The 25,474-nt window shown below is 37.8% G+C and overlaps 1 protein-coding gene across 3 annotated transcripts in view; it reads right to left on the bottom strand.

The window, feature by feature from the left end:
• The window catches only part of KCNIP4 (potassium voltage-gated channel interacting protein 4), a 434,674-nt gene that overhangs the window by 316,375 nt on the left and 92,825 nt on the right, over window positions 1-25,474 (bottom strand). The window contains exon 1 of one of the 3 annotated variants that reach the window (XM_009673308.2): window positions 11,437-11,793. The exons of the other annotated variants lie outside the window; for them this stretch is intronic. Coding sequence (XP_009671603.1) covers window positions 11,437-11,524 — 88 coding nt within the window. The 5' untranslated portion in view covers window positions 11,525-11,793. Of the gene's footprint in view, window positions 1-11,436; window positions 11,794-25,474 lie in introns of those variants that run through there. 3 annotated transcript variants of the gene reach the window in all.

The raw sequence follows: 25,474 nt of genomic DNA, 5'->3' as shown, positions 1-25,474 counted from the left end.
GCAGTAGCCATAAGTAGATGCTCAGAGAAGAGGAGAAAGAGGACAAGCACATGTAATACTTTTCTGTAATACCTTATACTTTGCAAAACACTGACTACTTTCAACTCAGGGGATTTCCTAAGCATAGTACAGTTTATTTAGTCAGTGACCCTCAATGGATCTGTCTTCCAAGCACTGGTCTAGCTTATCCTTTTGACCTCAATAGGAACTTTTTGTATTTCCAACATGCTTAAGTAAGAAGTTTCAGAGATCTATCAACTCCAGGGCTTCATTCCTCACTGATAACGGTTAGCTCACCACCTATCATTTTAAATGTAAAGCTTATTTTGCCCAACACGCATCACTTCATATTAATCTACCCTGAATTTTATCTGCCGTTTTATTGTCCTTGAGAATCATTGCATAAATTCATCCAAGATAGAAAATCCCTGTAAAATTAGCAAAAACTCAACAACCAAAAAGCAATCTGAGGTAGTATTTGTTACAGCACACACCCACGTTCCCTGAAAAGATTTTCTACTCTGAGTATGCTCTATCCCTTACTATGTCTATAATGGGCTACTCTGCACAATGGTTCAAGGAAAAATATCCACACAAATAGCAGCCACATTATACTGCATAAAACTGTTAGTGTCTTAATGCTATCATTTCCTAAAATTTTCTCTGCATAACTTTGTAACATTTAGATCTATTTTAAGAATGTTTTTAAACATAATGTCAACTCCTGTGTCCTACATACAGATGAATTTTTAATATTATAACGCATGGCAGTAGTTTGGCTTCTTACAAGAAAGTCATGGATTACAGGACTTCCAAAGAGAGATCATTAAGGACGGCTATGAGACACTTTTCACCGTATTATTTGTCAGAAAAGCTGACCTGTATCTTTCATTATAATTAAGATTCAAATTTGGACTGAAAGAATAAAAATTCAAACAATTTTGCAATAGAAATAGTATTCAGTATGGGAACTTTAATTTTGTCTGACTTTTTCCCCTTTAACATACCCCAAGAAATCTTAAGACTTCAAGCAAGTCTCTTTTGGAAGGATCTTGAGGAAAAGCTTTTGAAATAGGTTATACGATGGAATTAATGCTTTAAAAATACAGAACATTTGAGTGAAACGTTTTCAGAGGAATATGTTTAAAGATTAAGGATTTGCCTTTAGATTCCCTACTTCAAGATAGCTTTCTACCCACACAAAGTTTTCATTATTGCTTCAGTTTTCTGAGACGTCCAATCAGTCCTATTCAGGATTACAGAATTCAAAGTTGAAAAATTTTGCACAACATTGAGTTTTGCTGATCTTGCCTGAAGGAATAAAGAAGTATGCCAACTGGGAGAAGTGGAGGCAGCCTTATGCAGACCCTCTTCTGAAGAGGGAAAATTTAGTTACCAAAAGGAGTGCTTAACAGTAGTTTATTATTATATATTTTCTAATTCATTACATCTACTTAAAACCAGAGTGATCGCCTAACAAAAGCCCTAGAATTTCATAGTAGATCTGCAGCTGCATCATGAGATATATAGCCAGATTAATTTTTGGAGGAACAAAAGAAATATTTATAACTAGCTCCAGCTTGAAGCAGAATAGAGCATTAAGTGCACTGAGTTATGGTTTTCTCAGAATTTCCCAGAACCTCTTTTAAGCTAACTGCCCAGAAGTTCAATATACTTTGATCTTTTCTCTCAGAATGCTTTTTACAGTACAATCCACTTCTGAACAAAAAGCATGTCCTATTCTTTAAGCTGATCTTTAAGATTATATAAAAAATAGGTTTACAAAACTCAGGTACTCAGCCATATGGTATCCCAAAAATCCTAGGAAATTGTTGGCATAATGAGGACTTGTGCAAAAATTCAACTCATTGTTTGCTAAGAGGACTTTAAATTTATTTATTTATTTAGGAGGAGGTTAGTTTTTTTTTTTTTTCCTCTCAGAGTGTCTGATCCGTTACATTTAGGTGTTTCCTTCAATTAGAAGTTAGAAACTGACTTAACACCCAACTTTGCAACATTTCTGTATTCACCACATCATTTCCTAGAAGTGATTTCTCTCTGAGGTAGACTGACATCAGGACTGCACTGGCAATGGTGACAATCAGGAAACTGAGAAAGGGAAACCATTTAAGCATAAAGCACAGTGAAGGAATGGAGATGAAATCTTGGTGGATTTCTTTGAAATTGGTGAGACACTTCTGTCTCTGAGTATAATGAGACAAAGATCTCACCTCTGAAAAGTAAAATTATCTAGGTAATAATATACAGAGTGTTCCATCTCTGTAAAAGAAAAATATGAGACCCTAGAGGTTCCTACTAGCTCACAGACGATAGCTAGAGAGGCAAAGCTTAAATCTCTTTTTCATAAGAAATATTTAAAAAAATACTAGTCAGGTTGATGGAGAATACTGATTTTATATCAGGACAAGATATACTTTAGATACAAGATATACTTTTTATACACAAAACAAAAAACCCTGCATTTGAAAATATTTTTAATCTCAACTATTTCAATTAATGTTGATATTTTAGCTTTTTCCATGATATCCTCAAGCTACAAAACCCTTTTAAATAATTCTATTTTAGATCCTAATTGCATTAAAAGTTTGTTCCATTTTCATCTGTTTTCTAACTTTGCTCATTGTTTAGAATTATACCTCTTTTAATTTGTTCAATTTCTCATTTTTATTTCATACCTATTTTCAACAGATGTTAATGAAATGTTATTAATATACATTCAAAAATGGTCATTCACTTTCTCTATTTCTTAAGGTTCCCTAATCCCATAATAACAGAGTGACCTTGAACAAAAATTACTGCCTTTAAAGCTTTCAAGCCATTGTTCTTCCTCTCTTTATAGATTTTGTCAGTCTTCTGCAAGTGCTCTGGTTGGGTTGATCATTCCGTTTCTCAATTGTGGATGTTGAATGCTGAGCAAAGTCCTTTTATTACATTTTTGCTCTATATTTCAGTATTCCATCCTATGAAATCAAAGTAAAGAAATGGAAAAGATAGTAGAAATTCTGTAGTTACATTAGAATAGATGAGGAATGTTTTAAAATGTCAGTGGAGAGATGGTGCTGAGAACTCATTAAAGCAAAGTTTCTCCACTGTCTGCCTTTTCCATTACACACCATACAGTAAGGAAGCAGTGCTGGTTTTTTATGGATTTATGCAGAGTAAACATTGTAAATTCTATTCTCTCTGGAGAGCTTAGTATGTGTTTTCTTCAAAAAAAATCCTCTGTACTATAAGAAAATATATCTGAGAAATGAAAATTCATTACGATGGACATACATCAGTGCATCAATATTTGAAAATCTTTTCATTATGAGATAATCAGCTAATGTTTGCAATGGATGCCGCTAGTGAAAAGAAATACAGAAGCATTTTCTACGGGTTCATATAGTACAGGCTCCAGTCAAAGATGCTCCTCCTCTTAAATAGGTCAATGTAATTTTTTTTTTTCTTTTCTCCTGCTCAAAACAGCTAGAATTGCTGGAGGGGAAAAAAAGAGAAGATACCATTGCTGTCTTTTTGCCCACTGCTGGTTAAAAAAAAGAAAAAAGACTGTAAATATATCGAGAGAAGAAAGGCATGGTTACACAGTTACTAGCATAGTCCCGAGCACTAAAGTCCTTCCTCTAACAAAGGACGCTGGACATGCCATATCGTACTCCGAACTCACAGCAACATGTCACTGCAGAGAACAGCACGACGACTGCTCAGCTGCAAGAGCAATACAAGAGCACAGTTAAAATACCTGTTTGATAGGCCTCATTCTCCCATTTAACCAAATTCACCTTAGAGCATAGACAGCTTTCTTTTAGCAGCACTAAAAGCACCTCATGAAATTATACTCAAATGGAGAAGGGACGAACGTAGCACATCTGCTTGGAAAGGCCCATAGCAGCTCAGCATGGCCAATATGGGAAAAAGTTTGGCAAGAGCTGAAAAAGGAAGCGGTGAGGATCACAGCTGCGGGCCTTCTTGCAGGTCTCCCTGGGGCCAGCACAGCGGCAGAGTGATTGGGCCCCGTGTCCTGGCATGTGTTTTCATTATAAGGTTTGGAAAAGAAAGGAAACCATGGAGTGTCCGAGTATAAAACAGGGTTGCTCTTTTGGTGCTCATCTGTGCACTGGTGGCTGAAAGACAGATTTCATCTGCTCTGTTTTTATAAGGCTGTGACAAATTTGGTCTTCCACAGCACACTCATGGGTTTTTTTTCTTTTTTTTTTTTTTAAGTTGAAAGAAGCTATTCCAAGACACCTGAAAACAGAATGACCCTTAAAGGCATCTAATCTATGCATTAGACAAGGGCACGTCTAACACTCAGATTGCCTAATTAGTCTTTGTGGGTTAACAGAACAAACACACCTCTTATAGCTTACATTTTTGGCACTTCAACAGTAGTAAAAAAAAACAGAACACCATTTGTAGGCCTTATTTCCTCAAAACACTTAAGCCGGCGCTAAGTAGAAGTCACATTGCACAACTTGTTTTCAGAGCATTTCGCTCATGCAAAGTTTATGGACAATTTTTACTTCTTTGCTTTGTAGAATTGTACACAGTGATATAATTTGCATGATGTTTCTTTGCAAGAGCTGCTGGGAATTATTTATTTCCATTTCATGTTCTCTCATGAATAACTGTAATCCTAACATAATTTCTTTCCATCTCCGCTTTTAGAAAATATAAAAATATTCCTGTGACTCCAAGGTGGCCCTAACAAGTGAGTGCAATTCCTCATTCATTTATTTTACTGTGAATTAAGCTAACAAATGTAAGTGCATGGAAAAATCATCACAGGTCTTTAAGTATGCTACATCATCGATACAGTTAAATATGAAACTAAAACAGAACCAAAATTCTAACAACTTAATTTTTCCCGTTCTATCAAACCTTTATCCCATGACTAAACCCATTAACCAAATGCTTCACATATTTACTTTTTCTCTTTTTCTAACTTTTTAAAATTAATTTCTCAATCTCTCACTATTTATCTGAAGAAGTTTCCAGAGCCAAAGCTCTGATGACAAAAAACAACATAGTCTCTCTAGAAAATCCATCTAAGGATACAAAAGCAAAAAAAAGTTTCAACTGATATTTCTCTTCCATTCATCCTATCACTTTCAGTAAAACTGCGTTAGGAAGGGTTTTAAAAAGAAAATCCACTTGTACACTACAGTTCTTCACAACCACAATTCCTAAAGTCTCTAAAGGAAATAGACTTCAGGAAAGATGAAAAAGGACCATTTCCTTTATAAACATGGTATTTGGCCCTGCTTTTCTACATTATGTTGCACCAAGCACCTTGGCAGAAACACAACTCTACTGGCACAAGGCATGAGGCACCTCTCGTTTTATAGCTCAGAGATTCAGAAGACTACAATTAGAGAGCTGGTGCTTTTAATTTTCCCTGCCTCAGCCAATTAAATCTCTCTCAGACGTTGCTGACCTAAAAGACGTTTGATCAATTAATTAATCAGTTCCCGAATCTCACAGCTTTGGGTGTGGTATAGCAAAGTAATGGGAAAGCAGAATCAGTGCCCCTGCATATGCCTGGCTGCAGGCAGAGCAGTGCAGGACTGACAAACGAGCAGCTCGGATGTCCTCAGCAGCAGCAACTTCCATCAGAGCCTGGCAGATACCTGGGGACTGAAACTGTTTCAGCCCTCTGATTTTTCTTCTCCCCTGCTTGTCTGCCAGAATCTCCAAGTTCCTCAGAACTTAATTAAGCGGCACATATTAAAATTGGCAGCGTGTAGGGAGACTACCTGCTCTGCAGTTCAAAGTGTTGTTGCACAGCTATCGCCAGCTATAAAAAAAAAAAAAGAAAAAGAAAAAAACTTTTACAGACTTCTTTTACAAATTCGTAAGAACTTTCCATCTTCCAGTTAAGAAACGAGAAGCAAAATGTCTTATGAATGTTCACCTCAAACCATCAGTTAACAGCAATTCCAGATCTTTGACTTAACTGAATAGTTTTTGTGACCAACTGCAAAGAAAAAAAAACCAACTACAATGCAGGGGAAAAAATCCCTATTAGAAAACAAAAGAAATAAAATTGATTAAATGATGTTAGCTGATTAATTCAGGAATATTTCCCTCACGTTATTGATCATTCACCTTTAAGGTCAGAAGAAATCACCTGAGAAATGATCTGACAATAGTTCCCTACATCTATTTAAAACATCCAGATTTTCAGCTCACCCTTCATACCCTACATCATGCATTTATATAGTTCTGCAAGAGAAATGACTGCATAGAAAAAAAGGTACACTGAACTCATTTCAGAATCAGGTTTATTTAAGCAGTGAACTTATATTTTACATTATACACTAACATTAAGAAAATGATTTAAACAATTGTTCGAATGATAACATTTGTCATACTTCAGACGATCGTGCACAGACGAAATGTAAAATGTGTTCACATCCTGTGGTAATTGGAGGAAAAAAAGAGAAAATGGTGGTATAATTAAACATAAGAACTAGAGCTAATTAGTCTCAGATTCTCTTTTCATAAAACCTCTAAGCTGTAGAAGAAAAAAGTTATTTTGGAACATTTAGCTACCTTCACTAACTAGACTATTACATTCTGGTAAAATAACTTATCTTTAGATTTTTAGGAGACCACTTTTAACTTCTTGCAACTTAATTAAAAAAAAATTTGATAATGGGACAACATTGATAAATGTCTGTTAGGCTTCAAGTTTTACATTCACAATTCAAAATGCAGATCACATCCTCTCCTAAAATCTGTATGAAGCATCACTCCAAAAACAAAAATACTGGTGTGTTACCCTGATTTCTCAAAATTGCTCCACCAATGTATCTACAACATGCATGCCTGAAACTAAGGGCTGAGCTCAAATATTATATTTTAATGACCTTGGAATCCACAAACACCACCTGAATTGAATTTACTGCCACCTCATGAAATTTCTTTTTATTGTAGAATGGGGGAAAAAGGGGAACAAGGCAAAAAAGTTGTCCAGAGGTCCACCGAATCTCAGTGTTTCCCTCTCTCCCTTGATTGATTCATGAAATGAGGCACCTCCTTTGGAGTAATTCAGTCCATCCAGAATACAGAGAATCAATACAAAATATTATGGACCTCTATTTGGCTGGGACCTATTCTGCCTTGTTCTCTTCTGAAGGTGAATGTCAAAGTGGTGTGATGGTGATACTTGCTCTTAGGACAGAGCTTGTTGTTTTTTAGCTGAATGATTTCATGGAGTGGAGTTTCAACCCTAAGTCTACTCTGTCCCAGATGAATTCCCTAATCATAGGAATATAGCCAGCCTCCCTGAAACTCTCCTTTTCCGGTCCTGTGATGTTTTCATGCCGGCTGCACAATGGATCAGGAAGAAATGGACAGGGCTCTTCTTCATAGCAGCCAGGTTTTGGAGGTAAGAACATTCTCCTGGGACACGGGGGAGAGACCTCGATCCTCTTCAGGCTAGGAGTCAGCAACACACGTCAGTTTCTTTGCTAGTAGATAGCCTACCCTAACCAATAGATATTCTACTCTCCCTATCTCCACTTTGCATCAATCAGAGTTCATGAGAGGGACATCTAATGAACCTATATGCTAAGAAATTTAGTAGCCTTGGAAAACGTCCATAGTAAACTGCTGTCTCAAACCGAAGGGGACTTTAGACACAGGCAGGATTTTGGTGAGCTGTAACGGTCATAAGAGTACTTTCCTGAGCCCCTGCATGCCTCTGTGCTAACGCCTCCTTCACTTTTGTAGAAGAGAGGTCATGCTCAGAGGATGCCTTCCTACTGGCAGTAGGCATTTCTGTGCACAAATAGGCAAAATTAAAGAGCAGACAGGACTTTTCAATCACATTTCATTTTTTCAAAGGAAGTGCCACCAAAAAGCACTTCCTACATTTACACAGAAATGCCCCCTACCTGTCCCCTCCCCCGAAAAAACTAAAAAGTATCCTAAGCTTGTAGCAGCCTTATTTGACACCAATGGAATCAATTAATAGATGAAAAATCACATTATAACTTTATCTACATAAACCTAAAAGCAGTGAGATTAGCATTAGCTTCTTGGAGATAAAGTACAATTCCACAACCAGAACTGTTCTCATCTTTTTTCCTTTCTCTGTGAAACGCAAATGCTAGCTTGGAATTTTAAATTGCCCTGGAAATCCTAGCTTCCTTTATGACAGGCATTTAATATGAACACGCCTGACAAGGGATATACGTGTGGAAATTGAACACTGAAGTCAGTGACAGTTTTACTTCTAACATCTCTTTAATTCCCATGCCTAATCAGTTATGACAGTTAAGAAAAATTGCCTAGCCACTGCCCAGGAATTATGCTTTCTCAGTTGCTCAGTCGCTTGCAATCTATTTCTTAATCTCTCAATGATTTCTTAATCTCAGTGTTTATAATTTACAAATGCACATCGCTTTCTACTCAATTGCAGGGCAAAATTCTTCATGACATTGTTTCAAAGAACAGGTACTTCCAGTATCCAAGAGATAACAGGTAACAGAGTAGGACTTTGTAAAATGGCATTCCAGAAATGCTGTCTTCAGTTATTTGAGGGAGTGCAAGTTGTGGAATCACACCAACTTAATGCATAGCAGAGCTTACAGAAAATGAAAAACTTAACAGAATGTTTCTTTTTGCTACGTTCTGTTTTCAATCACAGTAACATGATGGAGAAAATGGAAGAGATTGGGCTTCTTCAGGCAGAGATTGCCATTGAAACTCCATCATAATGATTTACATAGCCTTTTTCTTCAAGTAAGGGGGTAGTTTCACTAATACTTGTAACAGCTGAGTTGAATATTGAGAATAAGTCCATGTTCATGCACTGTCACAGACAGCTATATGAGGTAATCTCTATTTCTAGTTCAAATATTGAGACTGATCCTGTATCAAGCCCCTAGTGTTGTAAATGGCTATGAAATGTGAGCAACAAAACCAGTAATCAGTGACTTCATAGCTGGGCCTATAGCCTATAAATTGAGCCTTTCTCCCAGCTCTTGTTCTTTTGTTTTCAAAGTAAGGTGATTAGAGTGACCTCAGTAAGACTTTTACTAATTTATATTGAGGTACATCAGGTATATATTCAACATGCCTACACATTAAAAAAAAAAAAGAGGTATGGACTAAATTCAATGTATATCTTTTCAAAGTGTAGTTCTAATTTAGTATGAAAGTATATTTTAAAGATTAAAGAACACCTGGAAGACAAAATGGGGCCAAATTTTGTAACACGGAAGTTATGGCGCTCACCACCGTGTTCCTTAGTATAACATCTACATTTTGAAAACAATTGGTCAGTTGAGTCATGAGAGCACAGCTGACTGCCGGCATGTAAAAATCTATATAAGCACACATTTTGTTTCTGATAGCTATCCTATATTTTGGAATACTCAAGATATACAAATTAAAGTATAATTTTCTATTAAAGATATTCCTATTTCTAACTCTTTCAAGTAGGCTTCCTCATTCATCTTCATTAATTATCAACTAATTACCAACATAATGAATCATGCATTAGTTTTTGCAGTGAGAACAGTAACTTACTGCAACAGTTGTGGTAAATGAGTAGACTGGGCTGTGGAAGAACTGAGCAGTGGAACTCTACATCGCTCAGAGGTTCAACTGTTAGCACATCATATTGATCTTACTTGTTTCAGCATTTGAACACAACAGCTTCCTAACAACTTCTGGGGTAAAAATGAACCGAATTTTCTGGGACACAGTCTCACTTCTTAAGAGTCCTGTCAAAAAGACTTTTAAGCTGCTAAGCAGAACACCTAAGGTGTTTCTTATTTTTGCTTGCTTATTTCCTTTAACAAATACGTTTCATATCACTACACTGGCTTTCAGGTAACTTGAAGTTTTGAAAGTGTGCTTCTTAATTATAGATGAGAGAACTTCTCTTAGCAGGAACATAAAAATCATTATCCACAATGATTCTTGAAAACAGTTTTGAAACTGCAAGTTTGGAAAGCTTACAAGACAAATACCAGTCTGAAAAGTAAAATAATGCAACATGTTTCATCTGGTAGTTGGGAAAGGAAAAGCTTGGATGACTTCGTGAAACAGGAGTATACTGGCGTTCATTTCCAATAAGGCTTTCTTTTTTATATTGTATATTAATTACCATAGCAACCCACAGGAGCAAGAAGCCAATGTTTCAGAGGAATTTGAATTGGTTTAATACACAAAAGAGAAACCACAATAGAATAGGAATAGTACAGAAAAGCGGTACTAAACCCTGAAAGTTACTGAAAGGTTGTATCAGAATTATAGAAGTTGTAAGTGCACTAGAAAGCACTGGTTGTTGGTGGTTATATCACGATCTTTAGAGCATTAAGATTCCCAAAATCTGATAGATCGCACAGACCAATATTTCAAAGTAATTACAATAAAAAGTCAACTTTGTAATTTTGTTCTTAAATCTTTCCATCAGTGGTATTCCAAGACATAGAACAGCACCAAAAATCAATAACAACTTTCCAGACATTTGTATTCAAGTGAAAGGCATTTAATTCTTGATAATCATGTTAATATAATTGGTTATTAACTGCTAATGGTGGGCTTGCACCTCTGATTGATGATTTTTCCTAGGAAAAATATATTTGAAGTCTAGAAAGAAGCACAATTATATTTTATCTATCCTTAATGACAACTTATATAATAAGTTGTCATATTAATCAATCATGGGGAATAGCTATAAAAAAGTCAATTGGTGGGAAAAGTATATTTTCCAAAGTGCTAAAAAGAACACTATACTGCCTGCTCAATCTAGCTTAAAAGCCCCATCTAGTACCGTAAAATTTGTCAAAAAACAGACAGACAAACAACCCTCCAAACACCAACTAAATAAGAAAGTTCGCAGCCATCAGCCACTTGTTTTTCAGACTCCTTAAGGGCAAAAAGCCCAAGTGGTTTTTTTTAAGGTTTGCAACACTATATATTAAAATATCCTATTGATACTTTGCAGTTGACTTACAGCTTAACGGTAGCAAAAAACTAACATCTGAAGGAAAAATTGCCAGTATCATCATCTTATACTGTAGTCTGCTTTTCAAGGCAAATCAGCGTAAGAAAGAGTAAAGAGACTGATCCTTTATGAACGCTGTGTGTACATTCTGCATTACCTTTACTCTACACATGAGGACAGGTGAACACACACACGCTCTGATCCAGGTGTGCAAATGCTTAGAAAACATTGTTACACTGTCCAAGCACTGCAACAAAAACAACACGGTATATACTGCTTTATTATACTCAGCCATAAAAGAGTTCACAGATCACTTTTTATTTACAAGATGAATTATAGCAACAGAATTTACAAGAATTATAGCATAAAATAATCTACTCGTTATTTTAAAAAGCAACGTTAGTGTTACTCTCCCGCCCATCTCGATTACAAAGAAAAACAGTCATTACCTGTGTGAAGAGAACCTGTGATTAGCCTGAGAAGGTACTGGGCAAATTTCAGTATTTCACGTTTACACCGCTTCCTGCAGCCACTCATCTTAAGCACCACCGTATCCCTCTGAGCAGAGCCAGGAGACTCGGCCAGTACAGAGAAGAGCTGCTGACAGCAAACTTCTGGGGCACTTGGTGCCGCGGGCTGCCTCTCAGCTGGCCTCGCTGCGGCTCTCCCGCGGAGGGAGCCCCGGCGGCTGCGACGGAGCCTCCCGCGGCCGCTGCAGCAGACGCGGCCAGGGCAGGGAGGGCCGGGCCGGGCACGGCCGGGCCGGGCCGGGCAGCGCCGCGCCGCGCCGCCGGGCAGCGCCAGCCTCCGCCGGGCGGCGGGGCCCCCTCCCGCCGCCGCCGCCGCCGCCCGCCGCCGCCCGCCGGAGGCGGGGCTGCCCGCCGCACACGCAGCCCCCTCCTCGGTGAATCAGCACGCCCGCAGGTGGGGAGCCGCCGAGGGCACGGCGCTCTTCCCTTCCCCCTCGGCTCGGCGGCGGCCGGCTAAAAACACCCGACTCGGCTGAAAAGCACAGACCTGTTGGGAGCCATCCCGGAGCCGGCTGCTCCGGGAAAGCGCAGCGGTCAAGGTCAGGGGCACAGGCTGCCGTGCCCGTGCCTCACCTGCACCGACAGAGGAAAGCTGTAAGCTGAAGGGGGGGGGGGTACCCCTGGCCGTGCTAACTTTGCGTGTCGGCCGCACCATCCGCTCCTCTGACCGCGACCGGTCAAAGCCGTGGCCTGCTGCGGGACGTGCACGTCGCGGACAGCAGCAGCGCTGTACAGAAGCGGCAAAGGAGCAAGATGCTGGTGGTACCTGGGGCTGCAGAGCTCCCGGACCCGCCAGGGTGCGAGGCGGCCTCTGACACACACAGCAGGATGTGTCCCAAGTAAGCCTCCGTAGGAAGCTACGTGCATTCTTTCCTATTCCCATATAAATTCTTTATTTTCTGGCTTGTGAAAGAGACACGTTTCCCATTAATAAAAATGATCTGCTGAAGTCTTTATTCACAACCAAAGAACCCGAAGAATACCTTGGAGTATTACCCTGTACTATATAAACACAGAACAACTCCGACTATTGCATTAGGTGGTGATGCAATACGTAATGCCTAACACAGTTAAAAGAAGACAGAGAACCCATTAAGGAAAAGCTTAACCGAAGAAAAATCACTGTTTGTCTGATCTAATTTAATGATAGCATTGACCAAACATTTTGGTGAATGCCTTTTAAAAATTGTAATAAACATAAACGCACATCTTCAAACTATTCTTTACATTATGCACTGAGCAGAGATAAATGCATTATAGACATAGCACATCAAAGTTACAGTCAGATGTCATAATTTCTACTCAGTGTCTGCTATCTAAAACATAAGCGTGCTGTCCATGCTTGCAGAGAGGCTACAATGTCAATGGAAAGCGCAAAAATGAAATAGCATCTGGAAACCCCCATTTCCAGCCCAGTTAAGGTTTTAGCCTGAGAAGGAACTAGGCAAATTCCAATATTTCATGTTTACAACACTTCCTGCAGCCACTCATCTTTAGCAATAACTAATCCTCCAAGGAGGGATAGAAGACTTTGCCAAGAAGTTATCTGTCAAACTGTTCTTAGGCAGCGTATATCACAGGCTGCCTTACAAGTTTCTAAACTCCTTTTGTCTCTGAAAAGGAAATTCCTTAAATAGCTAGTAGAGCTGAATATAGATGCTGAAAACTAGATAGCGAAGCGTGCGTCTCTTCCCTAGATGAGGGCAGAAGAGGCCAACAAAGAAGGTTCTCAGCTACACTCCTTGACCTTTATAATCCTTCGACATTTTTAATTGCCTTACAACAATTTCACCTGCAATGTTACTTCAAAATAAAACACTGAAATATTAACTTCTCAAAGCTTTAAACAAAGACGTTGTCACCAACGCCATGTTCCTCCCCCCCTCCTCCCTTAAAACATAGCAGCATCAGTTCTGACACGTTTTCCTAAGCCTTTTACATTTCATCATAGCAATAACAGTAATTTCTGCCTAGGAAAGAGTTCATGAAAGGTTTCTGGCCAGTTTCACTAAGTGGCTTTTAACAAACAAACAGTACAGTATTCAGACAAATTTAGATCTGACTCTAGCTCCCATTATTGCTTTGCTTAACACAAATTGCCAAATAATCTTTGGAATAAAGTTGCTTACCCAAAATCAAAAAAAAAAGAGAATCAGGGAAAAGTGGAGAGGAATTAATTACAATGATGGTAATAAAAAAAAAAAGCATAGTTTTGTTGACAAACATAGGGAAAAAGTGTGAAAGACAGTTGGGGAATATTATAACAACATTTTATGATTGAATAATATTTACAATTTTTCGTATTGATAGGACACTAAAAACCTCGCTCAGAAACAGTCTCTCTTCACACTCAACTAAGTAAATACATTTTATATCTATAAGCAATATCCACCTAAAGTAATTCAAAATCCATAGGCTTGAACTAAAACCTGAAACAAAAGTAAGAAAACTCAATTATGTCACAAGGCATCTGGACCAGCTCCTAGAAGTTCTGACTTCGGAATAGGGTGCTTAGAAATCAGGGTTTAAAAGTCACTATTTATGTACAATGGAGAAGCATAAAACATACATCAATGAACCAAAATAAGTTTTTTAGACAGTAGGAAAAGTAACAAGAAAGCATGGTTTGTAAACTCTTGGATTTTCAAATGAATTTACCCAGTCCAGATGACAGGCATCCCAGAACATTAAAAATATATATATTTTGAAGTATTTGGAAGGCATGAAATTAATGGGCCGGAAATCTTATATATTTTTATATATATAGATAAAATATATATTACATATATATACATTTTTAAAGATAGTCCTTGGCAACAACTGACAATTCAGTTTAAGTGCAAAGTAGAAAAGGTTCCTCTGAACGTACAAAGTGCATCGTACAGATGTTAAGACAAATTAATTGATAATAATAGTCAAAGATTTTCAAGCAAAGCTACAAGAAAAATCTTAACCATCTTAACCATCTCAGCTTAACAGCAAGAAAACATATACACACACAAAACCATCAATTAGATGAAATCTAATTTGAAAGCATACCTCAGGTACTCCCTAGACGTAACTCCATACGGATTTTCAGAACTTGTGTCAGGGTCTCAGCATCACTGCTCTAGGCACCAAGCACCAGTGTGCTGGGAACTGAAGTGAGCTCTAAACATATCCCACACTGGGGTATACACTGGTGCAGTTTTATTCCCATTCTACAAAAGATGAAACTATGCAAATCCTATCGTTTAGAGTCAGTACTAGCAGATATGCAAACAGTATTTCCTTTATAGTTCCTGATTAGGAATAGCATTGCACTACAAAACAATCATAAACAAAGGAGAAATCAATTATCGGCAATATGAAATCATTTTAAAATAAAATAAGTCAAAAAATTGATTTTTAGATTGTATACCGAGGTGGGACAGTCTAGTCTAATCTTCCGTCACAAAACCTTAAATCCAAATGCCTTGTCAGTCTCAGAACAGAGCATTGTGATGGCAGGGCATAAAACGACAAATAATATTGAGTTAGATAACATTATTTTCTTTTTGAGAGAGAAAACAGTTATTAACTAGAGATCATATTTAAATAATGAAATAAAGCAAAACCATCACTTGTAAAATATAAGAAATTAATTTTGGCTGTGGTACTAACAATGGCAAACACAACTTGCAAAAAGCACAGTGTAGTGCTTTAAGGAAACATAAATACTCAATGAGAAGTAAAAAATCCCTGGAATAAAGGTGACAGGGCACGCCTGATAAATTTGCCAGTCTGGTAAACAAAAAAGCAGTGTGAGTTAAAGTGGTATATGCAGAACACGCAAGCTGATCAGCTTCCTATTGCAGACTATTTGCGTTATATGGTCCTTTCATTTACATATATTATTTAAGCATTCTTCCTACTTTTAAGGACACAGATCTCCTTCCAAACTAGCCTATGCCTAAAAGCAAATCTGAAGTTTCTAACTGCAACAATTCAACCTCATCAAAAAGGGCAACGGCAGGAAATCAACTAGGAACACTGAAAACTTCCATACGTTGAATTTCCACACTGTTGACTGAAGATCATCTTGCAAATGCTTTTGTTCTTGATGCAAATGCTGAACTCCACAACTTAACATTTTATCAGAGACTTTCTAACCTTCCTATTTCAAATAACAGAGATAATATTTACAAGCAAAACACACGGGCAAGAAATAACAGATGGATAAAAACAGATGGATGAACACAAGGTATTAGTGAGATGTTTATGATCAGCATAATAAACAGCTGCCACATGTAGATGACCATCATTAGATCTCCTTTCAGTAGCTCCTTATTTGTCATACACATAAGAGTCTTCCTAAATCACAGCTTCTAATCTATTTATTTTAATAGCTCTTCTCCAGTCTTTTATTTCTTCTCAGCTCGATGGCCAAAGATGGCCAGATTATTGTGAAGTAGAAATAGGATCAAAGGCCTGCATCAGAGAATTCACTGGAAACTGCAGTATTAATTCCGAATTATTCACTGGCTTTATGAACATATTGGCCACCACTTACAGCCCTAACGAGTGAAGGGCAAAAATTCTCCTACACCTCATTTGCCTAAGTTTAGTCTTAGATATTAACACAAGCCAGTGATGGCTATAAAATGAAGACACACATTCCCTTTCCTGCCACTCAAAAGCAATGTTAGGTGACAAAGCAAAATTTACTTGGTTTAAAATGGTGATGGTCATTGTTGCCTGTCCTGGATGTTATAATGACAACAGAGAACAAATTTTTTCCTGCTTCCTTCGCTCCATATTAGAATAGTTGGATGTGGCCCTGATCTTGTTCATTGCTGTCTCTGGTGTGGGAATGGCAGCTTCCATGGAGCGCTGGGACAGAAGGGTGGGGGATCCTCAGGGCCCCTGCTTACGCAGACGGATTTTCTTTTACCCTTTATGGCATAATGAAAAACGTTCTAGCATCCCAACCATTACTTATTTATACTGTATGCAATGCTTTTAATGTGTAACACAAAATAATGAAATGTTTATCCTGTTTTATGCCACTGAAATTTAACAGTCTTACTGCTTTTTGTCTACATTTCTTTGACTTCTGCTGAAAGTATTAAGAATAACGCCCTCCAAATCAAACAGCTGTATTGCTCTGCTTAAAACAGTGCTACAGAAAAATGACTATCTCAAGCTGCTGGCGTAATAACAACAAATTATATATGTGCTGCATTCTAATAGCTAGCACCTCCATGTAAGCAATTGCTTCCATCCATTTTATACTACCAGACTCTACAGTTTCAAACAATTTTAGATTACATTCTTTGAGCTTAAGAATAAAACATTGTAGCTTAGCCTGTCAGAGCATTAACACCTTTGACCAGTGTAACAAAAAAGAATTTTTAAAATATTTGTTCCTATTATTTCGAATTCCCCATAATAAGCTGAACAATCAGAACTCCGTTTTGTCTATTCAGTGTCCTTGAAGCTTCTCCAAGGATTCATTTTCACACAACAGTCTAAGATTATATACTGCAGACAGTCAACTAGGAACTACTGCTGCCTTAACCTCCCACACCGTCCTCACTAGCCTAATTAAATATTCATCACTCCCGAATGTTACAATGTCAAACACGAGCAACTTCCCAATCTGACCTTCCACAGCCAGCTAGAGAATTATGCTGGAGAATAAACAAGCCTGGGACTCACCTCATGAAATATAAAATGGCATAATGCAGTTTTCACGTTACACATTTAAGTTCTGTGCATGCACTGTAATATTCTCACTGCCGAAGCTTGAGCACTCAGTCTTTAATGTTCAGTATAAACTGAATCTCTCTATTGAAAGCTAACTATAAAAACCTGCATGAACAGCATTATCGATAATCTTTCTGCAGAACACCAAATTCTTCCTTATTTGGAAAATACAGTTTTGTATACACAGTAACACATTCCAACTTAAAGAGCAAGCAAACCAATGCCACATAGTCTCCAAAAAAAAAAAAAAAAACCCTGACATATACTACTATCAACAAGTATTTGGGATTTGTTTAGAGGGGTGGAGGGGCAGCTTTGGACTCCTATCTTAATTTCAGATACTCCATAAGAAGTTTATATCTTGCCTCCAAGACAAAACACAGTTCTTTTATCTATGGGGCAAGAGATTTAAAATTAATCAAATATCTGAAGTTATCATAACTCGTTTTAATTGTATTAGACTCTGCACATATTTAACATCTCTATCTAACTGAAGAGACAAAGCAGAACATAAAAATCGGAAGAAATTAATTTATCTGCTAATAGAAACCATAGCCTTAGTAGACTGTAGGTTCTGCAGATCTCTAGAGGTTTGACATACAACTAAAACATATCCATATAATACCCGTATGTAACAAGAACATCAAACATATTTTGCATGTTGACCCTAAACACCACATAGATAAAAGATATTTTGCACCCAATTGTCAAGGTATACTATGCACGCAGCATTCTTAGGAAGACTGAATAGTCATTCTACTAAATCGGGTGTGAGAGTTCTGCAAGTATAACAAACATGCATATGTACATCTTGAGCGAGTTATATTCCATCTTCTTCACTCAAGGGCTTCCCCACAGTTTTCAGCATTTTTTTTTAAATGAATTTTTGTTGTCCTAAAACAATCGTGTTTGCTCTAGTTCGCAGATTTGGTTTTTTCCCCTAACTAAACTGAAAATTAAGCCTGAAAGGCCCCAATTCTTTCAGTGAGTAGGTAACTGGAAGATCACGTGAGTAGATCTGAACATAATCATGGGACATCCACAATGTTCTAGACCACCATGGAAAAGAGCTGCATTCCCTGCAGAGTGATGCCTGTGTAGCTTCTTTAGCTTTGATTTCAACTGGCACGAATTACAACGCATCTGGGTGTATATGCTGCAGCTACATCAGATAAAAGGAAAGGACACAAACTCCTAGCAAACTGAACATGAAAGAGGCCTTTTGTTTTAAAAGTGAAAGCCCTCCAAGCTTAGGGAGAAGGCAATGAGAATTCAGCCTAACAAATAGGACAGCTTGCCTCCATGAAAGATGGAGGCAATAGCCCAAAGGGTTCTTCAAAGCCTATGTCTCACCTGGAGTCCTCTTGACATTTCATCAAAAAATGCATTCTGTTAACTCTTTTAAAACTTCAGTACTTTACGTATGAAGTATCAGTACTGAGAGTAAGTTAAAGTAGCACACTGCCAGGCCTGTGGTGCATGTCTTTTCCCTCCTAGCAGGGTCCTGCAACGTCAAGAACAAAAACAATCTACACATTCCTGTGTGATCCTATAGATAAAGCTCTTCAGAGCACATGAGTAGTTACTTGTCTATTCTCAACTTCTCTCACTGATGCAATTGTAACACTGGCCCAAAAATTCACCTTCCACACAATACAGTTGATTAGCACTTGCAATGTATCTATAATTTTACTTTGACAAATTGGAAAAAATCAACCTAAATAGACTTAGAGTTGATCAGAGCATCTTTCTAGCCTGATAAATGTGAGCTCAACTTTGCTCACAGATAACAGGCTTCACATATGCCCCAAATTTGACAATTCAAAAGTAACAACCTCTTTTCTACTTTGCACACTTTGTTTTAGTTGCAGATAATTCAAACATATATTCCAAAAAATGATTTTATGATCATTTTCAGTCAATTTGAAATTCATTTGGGTTTCATTCTATGGGTAAAGACTGGAGGAGCTACTCACTAGGAACTTCAGATCAGATAACACAATCGAGGATATAAATCAGAGCAGCATACCCAACTTTGCTGGCCCTACTCTAAATGGCAGGGCAAGTACTTGGGTACACATGCTAGACAGCACAGAAAACAGTAGAAGTTGAAAAGAAATCACTGCAATTTCTTAGCAATAATACAGTCTTAAAGATCTGATCAGATAAAGGCCTTAAGTATAACTTCAAATAATCTTTCAACTATATAGCCTAAGGAAACACAGTAGTTTTTATTATGAACTCAAATATTCTGAGGTTAAAAGTCACTAATAAAAATCTGTATTTGGTCTAGCAGAGCAAAAGAACATTTCATTAGCTGACTCTAAATAAATTTCCAACTCAAAAGTTTAGAAGAGCAAGTTACCTGCATGGCTAGTAATGACAATGGAGCATCTCATTTCTCCCATAGATCTCCACCTCCGTAGATCGGAGCAAAGAAATGGAGTATGTGTATGCTCCTGAGCACTAGGGTTGATGACAGATACAGGGAATACCGCTACTTGTTTCATTGTCAGGAGCAAGAAATACTGCTACTAAAAGGAAATGTCTCCCCAGCACTGGAAGGATGATGGTGCTTTTAAGATTTTATACAGAATAGGGGTGAATGTTCCTTCTATTTAGTCCCAAATAAATTCCTTAGGATTTCTTTTGTCCTGAAGCATCAGGTGCTTGGCCTGCATGCTGGATGTAGAACTTCAGTCACCAAATATAAGCCATGTTATATTACAGAAATTATAACTTCAAACTTTTTCCCAGTAGAATTGGACAGCAACCTCTATGGCAGAAATTGTATTAAAAATAGAAGAGATAAGCTGTTCAATCAAGAAAATTGTTAGAATAATCTTATTTTCAAGGAACTTAGTAGAGGGGGAAATCTTTATACAGGTTACTTGTCAGATATAAGCATCTTAATTGCAAAGATGTCCTCACCAGTTTCGATCAATAAAGAATTTATGGCATTTTGTACAGCTTCTTGTCTCTTGATTAAACTGGATATATCCATTCTCTTTAAAGTTGCTTTCAATTCAGTAAAAGCACTTTATCCTACACTACTGTAAATTATCATTAGCCAGACTCCCTCGTATGAAGTCTCCAGAGAGGATTCAGGTCAGTTGCATATTACTAGCCTACCTCCGTGTTTCCCACTAGATAAAAGAGGAAAAACAGAAGACAGATAAATGGGGAACAGACAGTTTTAACTGGTTGACTTTCTCTGAAGGTAAAACTTCTATCTCATGAAAACACTTAGAGGATTTCCTCACTTAATATTAATGTTTCTAAATAATATATTGCTTTGACTTCCCCTAGTGCATTCCACCTTTCCACAAACTAGAAAAAAAAAACACAAGGCTGTTTGTGTGGCTCTCTACCTTGAAAATAATTTATATAAAGTAAAACAGTACCATTAGGAGGGAACCTTATTTCCAGATATCCTACAGTCTCAGAGCAGGTTATGGTACTGTTCTGGGGAAGGATGAGACCTAAGTGAAATGACTCCTGAAGATCTCTCGTCATTGATCTCACTAATTGTTGTGCTATGCTGTCTCACTGTTAATATTATTGTAACTGGACCATAACACTAATTGTTTTTGTATTCTGATTTTATTGTTAAGACTTCAAAGAGACTAAAAAAAATTTGGGGGTCTGTAATCATTTGCATCAGCCATAGATTTAGATATATGGTGTGGTCTTCCTTTTACTACTACCAGGATGCCCCTACCACGAGAATCTGTTGCAATTTGCTTTCCTTCTAATAATCTGTCACAGAAAGGTGTCCTCATACTCTAACCACTTGCATACTTTTGGGATGATACTGATTTCTGAACTTACACAACTGCATGGAAACATAATTTCCCAGAACTCCAGCCTCATACCCACTCTGGACTTGCAGTTCAGACCAACTGCTGGAACACACGTGCTTGTCCACTGACAATAAAGACTCCAAGAAGTCAACCAATTTTTACTGTAGATCATGCAAGACACTCCTGCATCTGAAGTGGCTGAGGTATCCCTGTTGGTGAAATGCACAGTTTTCACATGACTCCAAATTGTCAGGATAATGAGATATTTCTCCTGAGACTAGGCTCTTCTTTGTACTGCCTTACCCTGAACCTCCTGTCCTAATTTCTCTTCTGGAACACGGGACTGCTAAAGCCATCCACACTCCGTGCAACATAGTGCTGGTTTATTTCTGTTGACGTGTTCAGGTTTTATTTACTTTGCTAAAGATGCTTTCTTATATAACTTTATCTGGTCCTTTACTAGTTAATCTATTGAGTAGTTATTACTGTCCGGCACTTAAACAAAAAAAAAATCTGGTTTGGCTAGAGCTTTCCCCTTTCAAACAGGGCTTTATTTAAATAGAAGTGATCAAATTTTCATGATCCTCTTTTGTTAGCTTAAACCAAATGCAAAAATTCCTCTTGTCACTTCCCTTGAGTTTAAAGGATATCAAAAGTTAGTGGGGGGGGGGAGAGAAGGGGAGGGTGCTAGATACTCAAAATGGATCTGCAATAGGACGTGTTACATAAAATGTTCAATATCAAGCAAAATCTAAATCATATTATTGTTATACAACGTTACCCATTTTAAATGGTACAAAGCTATTGGCAGTGAAAGTTCAGATTTTTTGTTTTAAAAAATGATAAAAGCTGAAACAAAAATGCTACAGAATAAAAGACAAAAGTATAAGTAGTCAAATAGTTAGGGTCAAGACATTTTTCCAACAAAAAGGCACCATTGAGAATGAATGGAAAAAAGACCCTATTTGGAAAGCAACATTTAGAATGAATGTGAAGAAAGGTATATTGTCTTCTTTCAAATATCAGTCCTGTAACTGACTTTCCCCCCCACCGCATCAGCAACTATTGCGGGTCTGCCAAGTATCAGATACCCTGAATGAGCTCAACATTATTCTTTTTTGTTAGAAATTTCATAAATGAGAAAGATTCTGCTTTCTCAAGCCTTAGTGTTTTTCTCTAGGTTTTTTTTTTTATGTAAAGACCATGACAAAAATCGCTCTAATCTGCGTATAGTACTGGGAAAGAAGATCAATGCCTAGCCAAGAGCATTAGTTCTTGCAAACAGTGTGTGGAGTCTGATAACTCTACATCTATCAGCAAACTCCTCTATCAACCCCAGAACTACATGAATAGCCCACATTGTCCTGGGCTGCTATTTTTTAAATGGCTAGTACTAGATGTTTGGGGTTGGTGAAGGATGTTCTTCTGTGGAAAAAAAATTGAAATAGCTTGCCTAGATAAATATAGATACTGGTCTAAATCAGTCAAAGCACTGTAAAGCAATACAGCATATGTCCTAATAATGCTTTAAACATGCAATAAAACTATAGCTTATCTCCTTCAAATAGAAATGATAGCTTCTTCCTGAATCTCAGATATAAAGCAAACAGAAATGCCCACAATTTTTTGCTTCCTATAAATTCCTAGTTTCACACTCCTTGGCAAGGCAAATTTTTCATTGTCACTGTTGCATTTTGAAAGCCCCAACCAGCCCAAACACTCAAATGCATGTATCTATGCTTAGGGCTTGGACTTGCCGGATCTTCCCTCCATCCTGCTGTCTGAAGCAGCTACACATCTTGTAAAGTTTTAATAGCCTCGAGAAGATGTAATAAAACACTGTTGCTACTCTTTCTTCTAGTAAGTGGGACATCTCTTGCCCTTTAAAGGGAGACCATAAATTACCTCCCTCCCCTCTTTTTTGATAACTCAGGAGGCAAAAAGTTCAATGGCAGAATGATGTGAAGGGGAATCTTCTGAAATTAAAAAAAAAAAGGTAATTTTCTTAGTCTGTTCAGTTGCATATCGAAGTGAATTACAAAGTAAAAAGCACTTGACAATTGATATTGTACTAACTAGAAAACTTGATGTGACAGTTTTCTGAATTGGAGAGCAAAGTGGCAGATCTTCAGCATTACACAGAAAACAGAAATGCATGACAGATCTTTCTAGCCAACCAGAAAAGGATAGCTGCAACAAGCATTTACTACAGCTTCAGAAACGTCTGTTTATTCTTGAAAAGGTTCTCAGCTTGATGTTGCTACCAGAACGTAACCCCACTAGTAGCCGTAAGTCAGTAACCTTTGTTCTGTCATCTGCCATTAAAAACAGTCCCAGGTCAGCCCCGGTTTCTGGAGGCCTGAAGCCCCAGTTACTTGCTGTTGACTCATAACGGCAAACCACTTCTTGCAGGTCCTCTGGCTCCAAGGCAGAGGACTGAAATCCTTGCCAATACCTCACACAGAAGCTTCTGGAGAAGCCAAACACCACAGCCATAATAATAAACAAAAAAAACAACAGCAGAAAACTACACACCTTCTGTTCCTGCTGTAACTAGAGAGAAAGGGGCCCAGTTTTTCAGCATGTCACCAGAAGAACCTAGTTATCATCCAGGTTACTTCTTCCAAACTCCCAGCAATGAACCTATCCCTCTTTCTGTTCCCTCTCATTGGAACCATGGCCCAGTATCTGAGACAACCTCTTTTCCCTCCAGCCCCCTCCCCTTTTTTTTTCCTTTCTTTTTTAAGGAGCTTTCTATGAAGAAAAATTGCATGTTGAGGCTCTTTAAAGAGTAGCGTTTCTCATTGCAGCAACAGTATGGTTGCAAGGTACTGGAGCAGAGTATCATACTTGGAGAACGTATCATGAGTTATCTCAGAATTACTTCCTGGGTGTATTGGGCAAGAGATTATGCCAGTTTCTAGAGAATGGAAGAGACATTAGGGCAAATATTGCTGATTGAAATTACACAAAACAAACAGATGAATCAAAATGACAGGAATTTTTGTATATCAGCTTTCCAGATGGTAAAGCAAGATAAAAATCAGCAATGATTAGAAGACTGTGACCAATATGGGAATGCAATTTCAAACACTGGGAGACAGTCAGGAGTCAGGCAGGTGTGCACTTCAGCTGTTCTAGGTGTAGAGGTTTAAAAAGAGGGTGCAAAGGACGGCAAAAAAAGATTCTGTCCATCAAAGACAAGACAGAGAGGATAGCTTTGAAAGGAATTCCTTCTTCTTGTAACTTTTGTGCTGTATCTTATTTAGTCTAGCCAAGGGAGAAAAGACCAATATATGCTTTTCAGAGCATTCCTTCTTTAGCTTCATTTTTCCAAACTGCAGTAAAAGCTATTTCATTTAAGCATATTGTTGCTGAGCGAATCTCGTATTTCCAAAATTGAGGAGAACCTGCAAACTTTAAGTAAGAATGCTGATGTGTAGACTTTGTGAAATTACATTCCAACCTATGACAGTAACAAACACAAGGGAGGAAACCAAAGAGCCGGAAGACCATGGCAAGCTGAAGACATATGGGCCATGAACTCTTAAGCCAAGTTTCTGAATACAGTGGCACAAGAAACAATTTTTGTGAAGAGAGAATAAGAGAAATATTCATGCTACTATCAGTTTATTATTGCATAAAGACTTTTTTTCAGAACATTGTGATTCTGAATCCCAGAACAGTGCATTTGAATCACATTTCCATTTCAGTTTTCTTCTAAATGAATCTGTCATTGTTCACAATTTATATTAGCCCAATTAGATCACATCATTCCCTCAGGACCCTGTTCCTACTCGCAACAACAACAACAGATGCCTTCAGAATTCAGCCTTGTTCTTTTATATTTCTATGTCTTGTAGTGCAAATATTCCCATGTTTTAGAGGAAGTAGATAAAACCAGAAAATGAAATTATATCCCAAGAGAAATTCTAAGTATTAAACATCACAATTAATTCTAAATTAAAATGAAACATTTAACTACTGAAGAAAAATTCCAATTTAGTAAAGCCTCAGGGACATTGCTACCTGTCCATGATTTTACTGCTCCCCTGAGCTGCTATGAGATGTGAAGAACCTCTATACTAATAACTTATGTAAGTATTCTTCTTGTGGTCACCAGAAGTAAGGTCAGTATCAACAAGTTCTTGGGAAATGTTTGAAAAGATAACATGTTCTGATACAAAAAGCCTCCCCTATTTTCATATGTTCCTAGCTACATATTAAATTTCAGTACTCTCAACTCCACCTGACTTTCCAATATTCCTTTCTACCTCTTTTATGTAACACAAAAAGAAAAAAAAGATTCATTATAAGACAACTGGCAATCTTTGATTCATCCAGCCTGCTTACCCACCTTTCCCCTTATCCTTTTTCAATCTAGCACTCTAGGCCCTCTTCAGCACTGCAGACTTTCCTCAGTTTGT

The sequence above is a fragment of the Struthio camelus genome, chromosome 4 (assembly GCF_040807025.1).
Source record: "Struthio camelus isolate bStrCam1 chromosome 4, bStrCam1.hap1, whole genome shotgun sequence".
NCBI lineage: Eukaryota > Metazoa > Chordata > Aves > Struthioniformes > Struthionidae > Struthio > Struthio camelus.
This window is presented reverse-complemented; position numbering and strand designations above follow the sequence as displayed.